The sequence below is a fragment of the Polyergus mexicanus genome, unplaced genomic scaffold (genome assembly GCF_030449975.1).
Source record: "Polyergus mexicanus isolate NDT 795.1 unplaced genomic scaffold, iyPolMexi1.0 SCAF_27, whole genome shotgun sequence".
NCBI lineage: Eukaryota > Metazoa > Arthropoda > Insecta > Hymenoptera > Formicidae > Polyergus > Polyergus mexicanus.
In genome coordinates this window covers 1,958,321-1,975,861 of record NW_027223347.1, presented here as the reverse complement: position 1 = coordinate 1,975,861, position 17,541 = coordinate 1,958,321, and the positions used below count along the sequence as shown (strand labels likewise).

Below are 17,541 nucleotides of genomic sequence, written 5' to 3'. Positions count from 1 at the left end.
TGCCGGTGAGTGATGAACTTTATTTTATTTTGAGGTAACGGATTCGTAGATATTGTACATGCAAATGTAGATTCTAGATTATAGATAGATCCGTGGCCTCAAAATGGATGGGCTAGAATAGATTAAATAAAATAACTTTTAATAGATTATTTTAATATGCATTAAAATTTATTATAGATACGATTGAAGATATAAATTAAAATAAAAATTTTTGAAGAATATAAAATATTTTGTTCTATTGATAAATTATATTTACTTTGTTTAATGAAGAAGGCGCTACTATTTTTATTAATTGTATAAAATAGTAATAATTTATTTTCATGTTGCGCCGATATTATCCTAATTTTTCATAGCCCATTCATCTATATTATCATATCAATTAAAGTTTTACTTTAATTGATATAAAGCCAAAGTATTGATTTATTAAATTATACAAAATATAACTGTTTTATTAATTTTATTTTAATATAAATTATATATTATTATAAATTATATTATATTATTATATAAGAATTTTAATCAATTAATTTTGATTGATAATTTGGCATTAGATTAATTAAAGTAAAGTTTTATTAAAACGATGCATGACAAACTGTTATATCTCACGACTATAAAGGAGCTAAATTACGCTCATATACCGGCTATAATAATTAGCCGGCAACGGAAGGAATTTTTTTCCTTTATTGATCTCCGATAGAGATCGAAGCTACATTTCTGGCTAGATGTGGCTAGAATGAATATCGACGAAAGGTAGGTTCAACTGGCCCAACGGAAGCAACATAGAGTGCATTCTATTAGGGTATGCGAGTAGGGCACGCGAGTAGGGCGCGCCAATAGGATACATGATTAGGACACGCGAATAGGGCGCGCTCCCCAAAATTTCGATCCCGGATTCCCGCTGGTTTAGCCAGCAATAGTAAAGTTGTTAGGATTATTAGGACTATCTTAACTTAAGATAAAGATAATCATTTAATTCCTTAAGATTTTTAAGGAATTAAATGCTTATTAGGAATTTAAAAAAATACTAAGACTATTAAAATATTGGGGAGATGAACTAAAGAATAAAATTTAAATTTATTTTTACACAAATTTTAAAAATTAAATTTAAATTATTATTTAAAGATAATAAGATAAAATTTATTTTTAAGAAAATTAAAAAGAGTAAAAATTAATTATCAAAAATTGTTATAAAATTTATAAAATTTATAAAATTATTAGCTATTAACTGTAATTATCCGTTTTTTCGAAATGAAATAAATTAAAATTATACAGACATATTTAATATTCAAACTGCCGAATGCACGGCTCAGCCATGACAGCTTTTTATTGATATGAAATAATGCAGTGTCGAGATAATCAATCAGCTTCGGGGGGGGGGGGGGGGGAAAGAATCAAATTCAATTGATAACTATCCATATATTTTCTAGCATGACGGAGTTTGAGTAGACGTAATAAAGCGTATAATGGTAAAACAATTAATAGAATTAATAAAAGTGCTTTATAATTTCATTTCATATGCGCGAATTCCAGAAGATTAGGGGAGAAAAGATTGGATCTGGAAAGAAGAGATGAAGGCGTGATACATTATAGTATTACCGGATAATCTTATACCCATTTTATACTAATCGATCCCTATCATTCTCGGATCTAAAAATTAAAATCCAAGAATTAGAACTGAGATTCGAGGGAAATGCTGAGTTCCATAATCATATTGGAATTGTTTCGCGCACCTTTCAAATATTCTTCGAGAAGAAGATTTGATATTTGCTTAGATCGCGCAAAAATGCTTCTAATCGTATATTTTTTATGTATTTTTTACTTATTTCGCTACATATAATTTTTTTTTTTTTTTTTTGCTTTGGATATACATACATCGCGGCATATATAGAGTGACTTAAAAACGTACTGTAAAATATTACGGCGGTTATGATTGAATGGCATATTGACGTACCTTTTGTAAATGAAACAGAACGGAGACGGATTGCACGAGTATCACTCGTAAATTGTCAAAGCACGATCGCAGCTGCTGTCGAGGCAAAAGTTGTGAGAAAGAAAAGTCCGTCAATCGATCGTGCTTCATTGTGCGAAGCTCCAACCATTTTTCTCTGCGGAACTAGGACGAGAGATCTGAGTTTTAGATACCACTCCGGGGGCGTCTCATAAGTGTCTGTGTATTCTCAGATACTCGTACGCTCGACGCCCACGCGTCTATTTAACAAAAAGTTCCTGATAAAATTCATATATTCCTCACAACACAGAGGGATATACAATATATGCATATTGTGACTGATTTTTGCGCGCGTGGCGAAATATATAAATCACTTTTCGCTTTTTTTTTCCGATGACCTCGCGACATTCTTTCGTGTATCTTCCGTTCGATTTTCCGTGGCTACTAGTGAATCGCGCGCGCATATATTTTTGCGCAATCACTGTCATTCAGATTAGCATTTCAACGGAAATCATTGGTATTGTTACCGCATGGGAGAGATGCGCATTTTTGGGATGTCCGTGTCGCGTGCGCTTATGAAAATGGATTAAATATACTCCATGCACGTGTAAAATTATTCGCTCTCCATGCTGATGATTTCATTGTTGTATATCGCAAATACTTGCGAAAGAAACGAGTAGGATTACGCTAAAAATATCTCGTTGATTTAATAACAAAGAATATTTTATAATCCTTCATTTGTGTCCACATGTTTGCACTTTTGCTTTAAAAATCGATATACTATAAGATAAGAGCTTTAATCGCGCCTTAACAGTAGAATCAAAATCTCGATAATATATCATTAATATTAAATAAATTCAATTTATCTGGCACGCCTATCTCTCCAATGAAATGCACTTTAATTTATGAATGTCCAAGTGTGTGCAATATTCAAATATTATTTTCGGAATTATTAAATTCGTCGATGCTTTTCTGCGCTATAAACATGTGAAATATAACACTGTAAAATGTAAGTTATTATTATAATTACCGGATACAGCGGCATGCTCCTAGATAAATATGTATACCTCGTATATACGAATCGGGAAAGAGAAGGAAGCTGATAAACTCGCGTATATGAATTGTATTTTATACTAGCGTGATAATGGCGATTTTGAAAGCTTCACCGACGAAATTACGACGGTCGAAAATGTTATTATGCGCTTTGAATATGCACTGCTAGTAATGCGGCGTCCCTTTTCCCTGTCGAAATAAGCCGGGCCCGGTGATATATTAGTACCCCATAATAGAGTTACTGATAATGAATGGCCACGCCTCATTTTTGTTGGTTTTCGTGGTAAATGCAGTCACTGTGACGTACGAAAATGTCAATCACCTATGTAAATTGTACAAATGGGATCGTCGGGATCGCATATTGCTCTGTATGTTAAATTATATTTAGTCTATTATCACGAGTCATCGCTATTAAAATTAGATGAGAATTTATATCAAAATTTATAAATAGAGATTTTGAACATATATATATATATATATATATCGATAATTTTTGGTAAAATATTTGTGAGTTCCTTTATAAATTAATGTAGATGATTGATATGTATATGTATTAATTTTTCTCTCTTGATTTAATTTGTTTTGTATAGCCAACTCCTTTACTATTATTACCATTTTTATCATTAATCCTATTGATATGTACATTTCGCGTATATATCCTTTTTAATCGATTCCGCTGTGAGGTTTGTCGCCATAAAGTATCAACGACTGTTTAATTCACGATGCGTAATGGTAACACACGAGTTCAAAGTGGTTTGAGTGTTGGCAATAAATTTTCACTTCGGAAAATATTTGATCTTCCGTACGCTGCGCGCGTCCGCTGCGCAAAGCGAACTCATTTTCCAACATATAGCGAATAAATATTAATTATCTGTTATCGGACAAGCCATGATACGCTGGCTCATCCGATTTTATGAAAATATTATATGCCGGATTAATTTGCATCGGTGATGCGTGCCCACGCGCGCGATATTGGAGATCACGCATGTATGATTTCTAATAAATTAAAGTATGAATTTGAGAAGCTAATCATTCTCTATTCATCTCTCTAACCGTATTAACCGATTTAATTTTTGTATATATTCTTTCGTAATATTTTCTACAATTCTTCTTTTCCGTTACACTTTAAACAGTCTATTCATTATACAATATTATGTTTCTATCATGTTTGAAATTTATATGTTAAATAAATATTGTCGCGTTGCATGATTCGTATTTAGTGCATTTAATTCTACTTTATGACTAACGTTTGCACATATAGTTAATTGTATTGATCTTTCGCAATACATTATTGAAATTTTTCAAATATTATACATGTGCGATAAATATTAGAGATAGATATATTGATAGGATGTAACACGCGTCTTTTATAAAGATTTAGCGTAATTTAAGGGGGCATACCCATTTAAACCTTCAAAAAATGAGTACATTTTCTAGATTTTTTTGCAGCGCAATGATTTGATAAAAAAATTTTTTTTTTTTACAATATTAATACAATATTATTAGATACTTAAATAAAATTTTTCAGCTTAGAAATTTTTTTTTATTTCTATTATTTTTTTATTTTTTTAAATTTTGAAGAAATGCTTGGATAGCAAATAGCTATTAATATGTTTAATAAAAAAAGGTCGTATTTTTTATTTCGGATATGATGTATGAACGTTTTCATGCACACTGTGCAGCCACTTAAAATTTGGAGGAGCTCTTCAAATATTTCCATAACTTCAAAAAAAAAAAAAAAAAAAAAAAAGTATTTAAATATTTAATAATATTGTAAAAAAATTAGAAATTTATTAAATATAAATATATATATATATAAATGTATATCTATTATGCGCATTCGAAAAATTACGATCGTGCCATTTTTCAAGCGTAAGCTCTGCTCGAACATTTCACTTTCACGCCGTTATTCCGATAGAATAATGTTATAGCATTATTTGGTGCATTCATCGATTGCATGTTTGCGCCGATTCGTTGATGATAAGTTGTCTTGATTTATATGGAACAGATTGTTACTTCTCGCCAAATGAGTGCTTTCAATTGGCATCTTCCTTCCGGTTTCCATTCTCGTTTCCACTTTACTTGCCTCCTCCTCCCTCCCCCCTCCCTCCCCCGGGTATCGGATGAAGAGAATGGAATCATTCCAAATCAGATTACAGCATGTGCTTGGGCATTTAAAACGTTTATGATCATTCCTCATCCAGAATCGCGGCGCAGACATTTTCCGATGTAAGAGAGAAACGGGCAAGAAAACGCAATCCGGGGGAACGTATCGCCGATCGATATCGCAGCAGAATTTTCTCGAAAAGTAATATCTAAGAAATCTTTATATACAAAGCAAAATGTCGTGTCCAAAAAGAAACATTCAAGTTGAAGCAAAAATTATATAAAACTATAAATGTTTTATACAACTATTGTACAAATATGATAGAAATCGTGTTTTTTAAATACTTTCACTGGATTTTATATAATTTCTCTGTTACATATTGCAGTAACAGATTTATAAACATTGTAATTAGTCGAGCCAATTGTTAGAAAATATAAAAGGTTTACATTTAAATATAATATTAATGTAGAAAATGGAATAAGCTAGCAATATACAAGTTGAAAATGTTACTAATTAAATTATCCGAGTGTAAGAAACACGTTCATTTAAGTTCTATGAAAGGAAACTTGGCAAGTGCTGTGAAACCTTTCTTTACATTTCTGATTATTGTAGAAACTCTGCTTGTTCCTTCGCTGTACACCTTTTGAATTCTATCATACTCATAAAAAAAACTACATATAAAAATATAAATGTTAACATTTCTAATTGTTAAAAGAGAATTCGCTGTTTTTTTTTTACACAACAATGCAAGCTATGAGTTATGTAAAAAATAAGTTGTTCTGTTAATTGGCAACGCAAAAATTTCGACTATTTCAATTTACGCTTGGTAGAGAATATTCTAAGAATGCAATTTGTAGCCACTTGTATTATGGAAAATTTTGCATTAACCTCGGAAAATTATGCAACGAAGTATATAGAGATACATTGCAATTATCTTCTTTTCGCACAATGTATTATATATGTATTACATATGCATGCGAGAGGAACAGAGTATATTATTAATTAATTTTATATTATCCCTGCAATTTTCTCTCGAACAAAAATCATTGTATCTATGTAAATTATCATCTAAAATTATCATATAAAAATCATTGTGTCGATGTAAATTACATAAATGTGTGCGTTTCCTGTTTTCATTTTTCGAGAAACGAAACGCAACACAGAGCGTTTTCGATCAATTTAATATTCTTTCGTACAAAGTAGTATGTACAAAATTGACATTTATATTGATTTCATTTTGTACGCTCGTAACTATAAATTTTTATGAATCTGATATTTTAATCGCAAGAAAAGTAAAAAAAATGTTAGCGAATATAAAATTTTCGTGAAATTATCATTTTTTGCTGTCAACGTAGGAAAATACTGGTGCGATTAATGTCGATGCCATACGTGATGCAAGCGTGAATTCAGAACTATAATATTGGTCGGACGTTCAATCGATCGATATCGGTTTTTGACGCCACCAGACATGCAATAATCCAACAATAATGCGGCGCTATGAACCTGCACAATCCGTCGCGTTTATCTCAATAAATATGGTCCCCTCGCTGTGTAGGCTGTCGCGAACAGACTGCGCCCATAGATAGTTATTTCTCTTCTCTAGATATTGCGCCGTAAAATGGTGTACACTTACGTGTCGTAGTGAATTGGTTACTTGATAAATGTTTTTTATGGCCTGGAATGCTAGTTTTATACGAAGCTGCTGCATCAACTATTGTATCGTTATAAACGCTATCTCGCGTAATCAATCATTTTTTTTTTCTCGTAAAAAGAGAAAAATAACTAAGAAAAATATATATATGTTTTTAATATACAGGGTGTTTTCTAATAAGCGGGAAGTATTGCAGTGGTGGATTCAGGATACAAAAAGAAGAAAAGAAGTTCATATAAACATATGTCCGATATGATTTTGTTTCCGGATTACAGCCTGTTTTATTTTCTAACAGAGTTAAGATAGTATACTTGATTATCGGTTTGCCGTTTATCTGCAAGATTTGAAAGATTTAAGGTCTTGCTAATCTATAAACATAAATACGTGCTATTTGTATTGTAAATGGTACGGTTCGTATCTTATGCTCAATGAAAGTAAAGTATTCGTATCGTACGTTAGCGCTATTAACGCAGTCTATGTTTAAAGTAAAAATTATGACTCGATTAAACAATGAAACGGCAGACATGCGTCTCGTATATGGATTTCCCGATGGTAATACAGACAGAATTAGACTTTTGTATGCGGAAAAGTTGAAAATATTGGAAAATAAAACAGGCTGTAACTGGGAAACAAGATCATATCCGACATATCGGATATATTTTATATGAACTTTTTTTCTTATTTTTTTATCCCGAATCCACTACTGCAATACTTCCCACATATTAGGAAAAACACCCTGTATATTTTTTAAATAAATTTTAATAAAACTTGAAATATGATTTTTCAATAAATTTCTTTAATTTTAATATATTTATTTAACTTCTAATCGAGAAAATATTTTATGGCATTCTCTTTTCGAGAGCTTTTAATTCAATTCTCGTACAACTATCAAAAAGACACACTCTGGCGTTTATATATAAATGCCTGCCGCGTAACGCGCTATCATATATCCGCTCTACTCGATATATTCAGCTGCCAACTGTTGCAACGAGAATCTCACGCGGAAGCATCTTCTGGGTGTATTATGTCAGGTGAAAAGTGGCGGGGAGAAATACGATCGAGTGGAAGCGTTAGCGGGTAAAAACAGGAGGGGTGGGGTGGGGGGGGGGGGAGGGGAAGAAGAGGAAAGGAAGATTTCATCGCATGCATAATTTCTCAGTCCACGACTGTGTCTTCCCGTTACAATGAGTCGCCTTGTTCGAGCGTATTATCCGCGTGTACATGTACAATACAACATGGGAAAATGTGTGGGCTGTATAGGAGCGCAGGCTTTGCTGCGATACACAACGAAGAGGGTTGTATAGATACCAGGCTCTAATACAATTGCTTCTGCGCTAAGTTTTCCCGGTATAAGGTATAGGCTATGCCAACTACCAATCTTGCATCATGACGCTTATACCGGATATCCGTGGCCATCCTACCACGATATAGCTACGGTCTAACGGCGCATCGGGTACCTTATTAATAGTTGCACTTGGAAACTGCAATGCCCGTTACGCAGCGTCCCGTGTGCGCAGCGAAAGATTAACAATATGTGCGCGGGAGTTTCTGCCGCGCTCAGGCAGAAGAACCCTCGACCGCAGAGCTGTTTGTCATGAGGAGAGAGATGCTTCCGAAGCAAAACACCGCTGCCGTTCAGTTGTAAACTGCCGTTCTGGTTCATTAACGTCCAATGTATTTTCGCGCCGCATATCGATGAAGAAGCATTCATGCTTCGAGAGATATTATTTATCTGTTCGTTGAATTATATCTAATATAATTTTTTCTGGCTATTCAAAAAGATTCATAGCTTTACTATTTTTCCATATATATTTGTTTCTCCGTATGAAATATTAATTGTAAAATATTACTCGGAGTAAATTATTTAATTAAATGAGATAAACATTGATAAGAATATAATTATTATTGAGTACAATTATTGAATACAATTATTATTGAGTATTACGAAGCGCAGAATAGGTAGTCCAGAGACATAGAGACATAGAGGCGAAGAAAAAATTTTGTTATTGAAAGGACCGGTGCATTATTAAAACAGCACGAGATTTTATGCAGATTTTACGCTGACGTAAAAGTGTTTACGCGTTAGATTTCGTTGATGAGATCGCGGAATATGATTATGAAATAAACGGAAGCTCGGGGCAATCGTGTTTGCGACATATATTTACATGCCGTTTTACATCGAGATAAATTACGGACACGCGACAGTTAGACGAAACTCCTGGAATTAATTAGAGTTCATAATATCGCCGCCGTTCCGGCATGCCTCTATAGCGTTTGATGTATCGCATCGACCTTTCTCATGCTTCTTGTTGTATTTTCATCAAATTTACTCAGTAGCGATCTTATTTCAAACTTCTCGCGATACTTTACTTTAATGCATTCTACATCGACATTGTCAACATTGCTACGCAATTTCGATATGACTATACTTAATTAAAGAACCTCGTCACTTTTAGTATTCACTGTACTCGTTATTGTATTCGATTTATTTGTATCCAATGTTTATGAGGTAAAAAATCTATATATATTTTTAAAATTTTTTAAATTAATATTTAACGTATCATACAAATGTTATATTGAAAAGATAATGTAAATCCCCTTTTTTCATTTTATATGGATTATATATTTACGACGATAGGAATATCACATTTGTCGAAATAAAAGAGTTATTAATATTCATATATATATATATGTATTAATTTGAAAGCTATTATATAATACATGCAAGGGATTAAATCGACAATTGAATAGAAAAAATACCCGGAAAGATATATATTTATACAACTATATAAATTTTAAGATGTTTTTAATATTCACTTACCTGCCCCGTCACATGGGATCAAACACGATATGTCTGATGCAAAACAGTTGTAAAATAAACTTGCGTATCGAAGTGTGTATTATTAGAACAGATATCTCCTTGCAACATATCAGATAGGAACTGATCAACGCTTAGGGATAGACTCGAGTTAATTACGAAATCTACGTAAACCATAGGCGCGTTCTAAGCTGTCCGGTCTAAGCTGCCATTATAATTAATTAATTAGTTGTACGAGATGATTTAGTGGATTGCAGGAGATACGCTAGGAAATTCCATTTAACTAGAATAACGGCTGAATCATAAACTAGATACTCCGCGTGTAATTTTGGCACAAAACGAATAAGTAATCGCGCAATAAAGATGATTAGTGTGCGCGCGTACGAAGAGCAAAAAGAAATTAAAGATAATTTTTATAAAACAAATGAAAACTTCTTACTTTTGCCATTATCACTGTTATCCTGCGTTAGCAGTTTCGTAACAATTAGGGAACACTGAAATAAGAATTAATTACCGTTAGACGGTTTGTTAATGCGGGTTGGGGAAGTTGCATGAACAATAATAGAAACAATTGATTTACAGCCTTACTTTTATTAACCGAAAGCCTAAACTATAATAAAGAATACTAATATGTATATATATATCTTCTATCTATATACAATAAACCGATTTTTCACGATATTCGATACACAATTAACATTTGGCAACTTGGAATCGATTATTTCTTTCTTTTATTTTTGTTTGGCAGGAATCACACTTAGTCTTTCACAATTCAAGAATTCGAATGTGCTCGTTCGAGTGTCGCAAATCTGCTTCGTAACGTGATATTATCAAAATCGAGGAGACTAAATCACAATCGTTCGCAAAATCTTCTCTATCGCGATATTTTAAGGACGACGATGTGAGCTTCTTACGCAGATCCGCATTCTTCCTTAATTACGTTAGTGCTGATCATTAGAACTATCGATACGAATAAGTGTAATATTGCTTACGCAGCACTATAAAGATGAATTTCATATGGATACATATCTGTATCGTTATATGTGTCTTGCGTTATTTACAAAAAAAAATGTGTCGCGTCATGTACGATACAAGTAGACGAGTCTCGGAATTACGAAGGAAATTTCAAACGGCTTAAAAAATCAGTCTTCTCGTATAAGAGATTCGAAGTTTCGAGGGTGAGAGGGTTGATACGTCGTTGTTCGGTTTTCGGTAAAGCAGCGAAATTTCTCGCCATTAACAGTCGGTTTTCATGATACGCGCCATAAAAAAGATCCTTCTCGTGAAGCATACTCCTCGTGTCGAATTACTAATTTATTGCACGCATTTGATTCTGTCGCGAGAGGAATCCTCGGATTTTTCATATTTCCCAATCTTTTGGCACAAAGTTTAAAGCGCCTAAATCGCGCATCGACGCTCCTCGTCGATATATGATAATGAGATTCGAAGTCGTTCGAAGGCGTTCTCGCAATAAAAATCGAGCTGTTAATGAAAGCTTTGTATCCACGTTCTTTTTTTGACACTTTGCTTTGTCGCATTTCTCTCTTCGTACAATGAGCATAGTCACGAGTGTGGTAGCGTGATTTGATGAAATAGTACAAAAATTCCTCTACATTACTGACATATATATATATATATCGCTGTCGATTAAAAAAAATTTTACCGATCGACGCAGCTCCGTCTTTTGATCATTCGCTAAAAAAAATCGAATATTATGTGTATCAGTGTCTTACCTAGATTACGTATGCCAAATAAAAGAAATTACGTCGATCGGCCGTCGTGACGGCCGGAACAAAGTTATCACGATCATCATACATCGTTCCACGATGTAACCGATATAATCGACGGTTTCCCATTTGATTACTCGAAACGATTACGGTATTAATAGTTCGAAAGCCCGATGCCACACACGATCGTCTCGTTTCTTGTCACGTCTCTCTTGGGCCCGCGCGATTATTAACTATAGATACTGGTGCAAGTCGACACGGTTTTCATCTCAATGTCATGTTGAGCGGTCTCTTTACGAGACTCTTTCGCCTTTTGCTACGAGCCGAGGGGCGGCGGTCCGATGTTGCTGATGAAACTCGGACACGCGTTCTCCGCCCTGTCGCCGCTCTGTAAGGAGAAGTGCCTGTAAGACATGTACTCTGGCGGATTCGAGGACAACGGCTGATCTCGCTTGATCGTCGCGCGTTGCTTCTTCATCTTCATGTAACCCAGAACGGAGATCAGTACTACGAAAACGACGAAGCCCATACAACTGCCTACGATCAGGCCTAGCCGTCTCGTCAGGATATTCGCCAGACCGCCCCTATCGCTCACCGTACCGTCGCCCACTATCGAATCGGGCGCGTCCAGAGTTCTGACCTCGGTGCACCGGCTCGTAGGTGAATTCACCATCACGGGCAGCGAGGATCCCTCGATCACGTCGTCGTGTGTGGCGTTCCATTGCCAGGAACCGATGTCCTCCGGAATCGGTGCACCCCAGCTGCCTAAGCCGAGTACGCAAATCAGGTATCGCGTATCGGACGCCAACTTCGTCAATCTCACCGAACGTGCCTTTGGATCCAGCAGCTTACCTCGTACCTGAAACATCGGTGAAAACGGGCATCTCGTCATCAACATATGCGAGCAGTTTTTTATCTGCCGCCAGACTCGAATAAATAAGAAACGGCCGTTCGAAATAACGCAGCAAATTTTAACTCCAAAAATAATTTTCTTATATAAAAATATATATGTGTGTGTGTACGTAAATCTAGTTGGTTATTTTTGATATTAGGAAATATAAATAAATTATTATATTAAAAAAGAATATAATTGGATAAACTACAAATTTCTAAGATCTCTGCGTAGAGAAAAATTTATATAATATAGTAATTTTATTAATCACAATTATTTAAAATAATAAGCAGAATCAATTTTTATATGCAATTTACTAGACAATATTCAACTTCTAAATTGTTATCGCTGAGCAGCTTATACTTTTTTCTATATAAACTTTCGACTTCGATCGTATAATTATAAAGATCTTCTTACTTCGTCGACATTGTCCAAGGCATGATACGCCACTTGGTATCCATGGAGGCCGGAATGATTTCTGCTTTGCCACGATACCAGAACGGAAAAGGGCTGGATGTCCTGAATCGCTAGTTTCAAGACCAGCGGAGCGGAACAGAAGGCGTGGGGGTCAAGATCGAGAAAGACGAGACCCCGTAACTCGGGCGGCTGCTCGCATCTTAACAAACCGCCCTCGACGTCACCGACTCCGACGCCATTTCTTCCGCGGCTACGACCACCACCGACCCCACTCACCAATTTCTGATGATCCCTTAACCATTCCCACAACTCTTGCGATTCGCAGCCACAGTGTAAGGGGTTCTCTGTTAATAAGATCGTTTCGCTTTTGTTGTATGCGATATTGTATTCGTCAAGACTGAATGAAAAAACGAATTTGCTAAGTGTACACATTTACAAAAAGCTCGGTAATTATTAATTAACCTCGATAATTACTTATAACAAAATCGATAATAATTCTTTGATACTAAAAATATATTTGAATATATGAGAGATGGTAGATTATTTTGCAATATATATATTTGATATTTTTTTTTCTATATACGCTTGCATATATACGCGTAAAGATATGCACGCTCAAGAGAATTAAAGTTGTTATTAATTTATAATTATTTTATATTAGTTAAAAAAATATTTACAAAAAAGCTTTTTGTATTACAAGAAGAATTCTACTTAACTATAAAACAGAATATCCTACTCTCTAGCTTGTTTCACTGGAAATTTAATCCATGATTAAAATCTCATATATATATATAATAAATATAAATATGAATGTGCTGCAACTGATTAAAATTAATTACAAATCTTATGCATCAGCTATTAAATCAACAATTAAAATTTATAATTCCAGTTCTCTCAATACTTAATAATTTGCATAAAATATATCTGCGCGATTCATGAATAAATGAATTAAATAGTATTTTATCATCATGTCGGGATTACATTTCAAGCTTTTTCATAAATTTTGTAAAAGAAAGAATATATTTTCTTTTACTGTGATATATTTTAAACAAGTTGCCGAGAAATATTAAGACGCGAGAGATTAGTTTACGAATACCATTAGAAGTCAAAATTAGAGTTATGTGAACTTGTTTGATTGTTCTAGTATTGAATATTGATTCGAGATATGGCAATAAGTGACAGACCGGCAATATGATTGGTTTTCGAGTAGTAGTAACTTCGTTCGGATCGATAGTCGCCGTATGTACGAGAAAACTCTCCCTCCCTCTCTCTCTCTCTCTCTTTGCCTTTGTTTGCTTTCAATATTCGAATTCAGCAGTTTTTATCGTTGCTCTCAAGAAAAAAGACAAGCATTCATGCAAGCGCGAAATTAATTATAAATACTAGACGTATCTTAGCAACTCACCTTCAGCCCGCAGGCTTCTTATTTGCGTTTCGAGTGGTCTGAAAGCGTTCAGTGGCAAATTCTCCAAGTAATTCCTACTCAAATCAAGTAGACGTAGCTTCTTCAGAGGTCTAAATGCCTCGCTGGAAATGGCGTTTATCCAGTTACCGTAAAGATGCAGCTCGACCAGGCTAATTAAATTCTTGAACGTCACTTTGCCGACAATGCCGATCTGATTGTAGGACAGGTCCAATATTTGAAGTGATTTGAGATCTTCCGGGAACTCCTCGAGCTCTTTCAGACGGTTATGCGTTAAATTGAGTATGCGCAAGTGTTCCATACCCTGAAGCCTCTCCTTTGGCAGGATCTCTAGACTGTTCATGCCGAGATGGAGAGTGAGTAGATTCGGCAGGCTTCGAAAAGCACCCGGCGATACTCGAAGAATGCAATTCTGGCCTAGATAAAGATGTAGCAATGCCGGAAAGGCCTCGAAATCTTGCGAGGTTACTATACTGAGATTTGTGCCGGATATGTGCACCTCCTGAAGAATAGGATACATCGCCTCCGACGGCAGATCGTGGATTCTATTTAAAGGATTCCGGGTGAGATTTAACCATGCGAGACCGGGAAGATTCTGACCCGAAAGAGCCACCGCGGGTATTTGCCGAAATTTATTTTCCGATAGATCGACTCTTCGCAACAAAGACGAATGCGAGAAGAAATTCGCCGGTAGCGCATTCAAATTATTATAACTAAGATCCACGGATATCAAACGTGATAAATTGGCCATCGCGAAGCCTGACATCGTTTCGATTTTGTTGTGACTCAGATCCAGCTCTCTCAGATGCTTTAAGCTGGCGAAACTGGCCACATCGACGGTGATGATTTCATTGGTGGACAGTGTGAGAATTTCGAGATTAAGAGCACTCGATAGCGCCGAGTACGGGATGTCTTGGAATCGATTGTGATCCAGACGTATTTCTCGCAATGATAGCAATTTGTCAAAGATGCCCGGCGGCAGAGTACGTAGACGATTACGATTTAAATGTAAACGCGCGAGATTCAGATTCAGTAGAAAGATAATCTCCGGCAGCTGGCTTATTTGCGAATCGTCCAATAATAACTCTTGTAGAGCCGGTAGCCCGTTGAAACACTGTTCCGTTATCTGACTGAAATTATTGCCGGATGCCGCCAGTGTTCGAAGACTGGGAATGTGCAAATGCAGTAGTGCCAACTCTGTGAGAAAATTGTCGTCCAAATTAAGATCGAACAAGTTGTTGAGTCCACGAAAGGCACCATTTTCTATCGTGGTTATTGAGCAGTTCTTCAAATTCAACGTTCTGATTGGCAAGTCCTCTTGAAAAATTGCATCTTGTAAAACGGTGAGATAATTGTTCGCTAGATCCAGTACCCTCAGTTTCTTGAGTGCCGTCAACGCGTAAGGATCGAGTCGTTTCAAGCCGTTATTCTGTAGATATAGTTCCTCGAGCTCATGCAGTTCCGAAAACGTCCTCGCCGTTACGTGATTCAGTTTGTTCATGCTAAGCTCGAGAAATTTCAAAGCCTGCATCGGTTGAAAGGCAGCGTCCTCGATTTTGGATATAGAATTGTTCGTCAGATAAAGACGCTCCACTAAAAGGAGATCTCTAAAGAGGGGCGCTTGCAAATGTGTCAACTTGTTGTGACCAAGCCACATGATTCTGACGGACGCTTGGCCGCGCAGAGAGTCGTTATGCAGAACCGCCAGGCCATTACTGTCCAACTGAATGGACACCAAAGAGCTTCCGCCGGAAGATGACTCCGAGGCGGATAGCTGAAAGACGTCTCCGAGCATAGTCAATTGATTGCCCTGTAGATTAACGTGCTGTAGACTATTCAGCGTTCTTAGCGCGCCCGTCTCCATGGAGGTGATGGCGTTGTTTTGTAAATGGAGCTCGAGGAGCGCCGGAAGCGGTGTGAAAACGCCACGCTTCACTTCCGTTATACGATTATCCTGTAACCGTAGCTCGCGCAACTGATGCAGCTTGACAAAGGTGCCCGGTTGTAACTCGCGGATCTTGTTACCGTCCAGAGAGAGCGACGAGAGGTTCTCGCAGTGCTCGAGGAATTCCCGCGGCACCTTTTCGATGTAGTTATTACTCAGATGCAATTGGGCCAGCTGCGTGAGACTCGTGAGACCCTTGGCGTCGATCCTTCGGATGGCGTTCTGCTGTAGATATACCACTGCAAGACTGACGCTGCCGGCAAACGCATCTCCCGGGATCTCAAGGATATTGTTTTCCGCCAGATAAAGTTCCCTCAGCTCGGGTAGCCTCGCAAACACACCGCCGATGTAGTGAATGTGGTTATGGCTGAGCTCGATCGTGCGCAACCGTTCGTTCCCCTTAAATGTTGCCACGTCGAGGAAAACGATTTTATTGTGACTCAAGTCGATCGATTCTAGATCCTTCAACGATACGAAGGCGTCCTTGTGAATGCTCTCGATGGAGTTGTAGTAGAGAGATAAAGTGTGAAGGATTGGACAGGGTCTGAAGCAGTCTTCGGCCAATTTTTCGAAATTGTTGCTGCTCAGATCGAGGATCAGGAGAGAGCTAAGAAGGCTGTACCCGTCGTCGGGTAGTTCCGATATCTCGTTCCATGCAAGCCTGAGCGAAGCCAGGCTCTCGAGTCTCCTCATGGGAGCCATTGGAAACAGTTTCAGCTTGTTTTCGGCTAGATCCAGATCGCTGAGACTGTCTTCGAGACCCGCAAAAGCGTATTCGGAAATTTTCGATATTTGATTACCCTTCAGGGTCAATTTCATTAGCTTCAAACCGTAAAAGCAGTAGGACGAAAGATCCTGTATCAAATTCGTCTCGAGATCTAGAGCAGCAAGTTTCCGTAAGTCGGCCAATGATTTTTGAGGCACGTGAGGTAAGCGACCGGAAACTAGTGCCAAAGATTCCAGGCTATCCTTCAGATTTGTGAAGGCGCCCTCGCTTACTTCCCGTAAGGATGAATGTGATATTTGAAGATGCCTGATTTGCGATCCGGGCGGAAAGGCGTCTTCTCTCAGTTCCTCGATGCTCTTGTCAAGCTCGTAAACGCTCAACGACTGTACCATCGTGCCCGTACCTGAAAATGGTCGTAAAGGGTACGACCATTAATTTCAGATTATAATATGAACTTTGAGTTTGACAGCAGTGGCTAATTGCACATTTCATGAGACGTGTTGAAGAAAATAGTTTTTCCTTAACCGCGTTGTTCACCTTACATTAAAACTGCATAAAAATATTGTTACAAAAATGTGCGCGCATTTTTCATATAAATGTTTCGATATTAAATGAGGTGCGATGAGTAAATTTAATAGCGCGTAATCGATGCAGCTTCCGGTTTTTATGGATATTGCTAAATGTATTTTCAATCGCATATTTTTAATTTAATTTATATTATAAAAGTTATTTTGTAGCAATTGTGCGATATTAAAATATATATTTTGAGATCAATTTAATTTTATATCTCGAATATATATATATATATATTTTTTTTTTTTCTCTTTTGTACT

The 17,541-nt window shown here is 36.4% G+C and overlaps 1 protein-coding gene across 10 annotated transcripts in view; it reads right to left on the bottom strand.

The window, feature by feature from the left end:
• Positions 1–10,142: 10,142 nt before the first annotated feature.
• Positions 10,143–17,541, bottom strand: part of LOC138943576 (protein artichoke) — a 327,808-nt gene continuing 320,409 nt past the window's right edge. For all 10 annotated transcript variants that reach the window (XM_070314512.1, XM_070314511.1, XM_070314509.1 and 7 more), the window contains 3 exons: positions 14,019–17,111; positions 12,614–12,957; positions 10,143–12,163 (listed from right to left, as the gene is read on the bottom strand). In XM_070314512.1, coding sequence (XP_070170613.1) covers positions 11,621–12,163; positions 12,614–12,957; positions 14,019–17,111 — 3,980 coding nt within the window. In that variant the 3' untranslated portion in view covers positions 10,143–11,620. The remainder of the gene's footprint in view (positions 12,164–12,613; positions 12,958–14,018; positions 17,112–17,541) is intronic.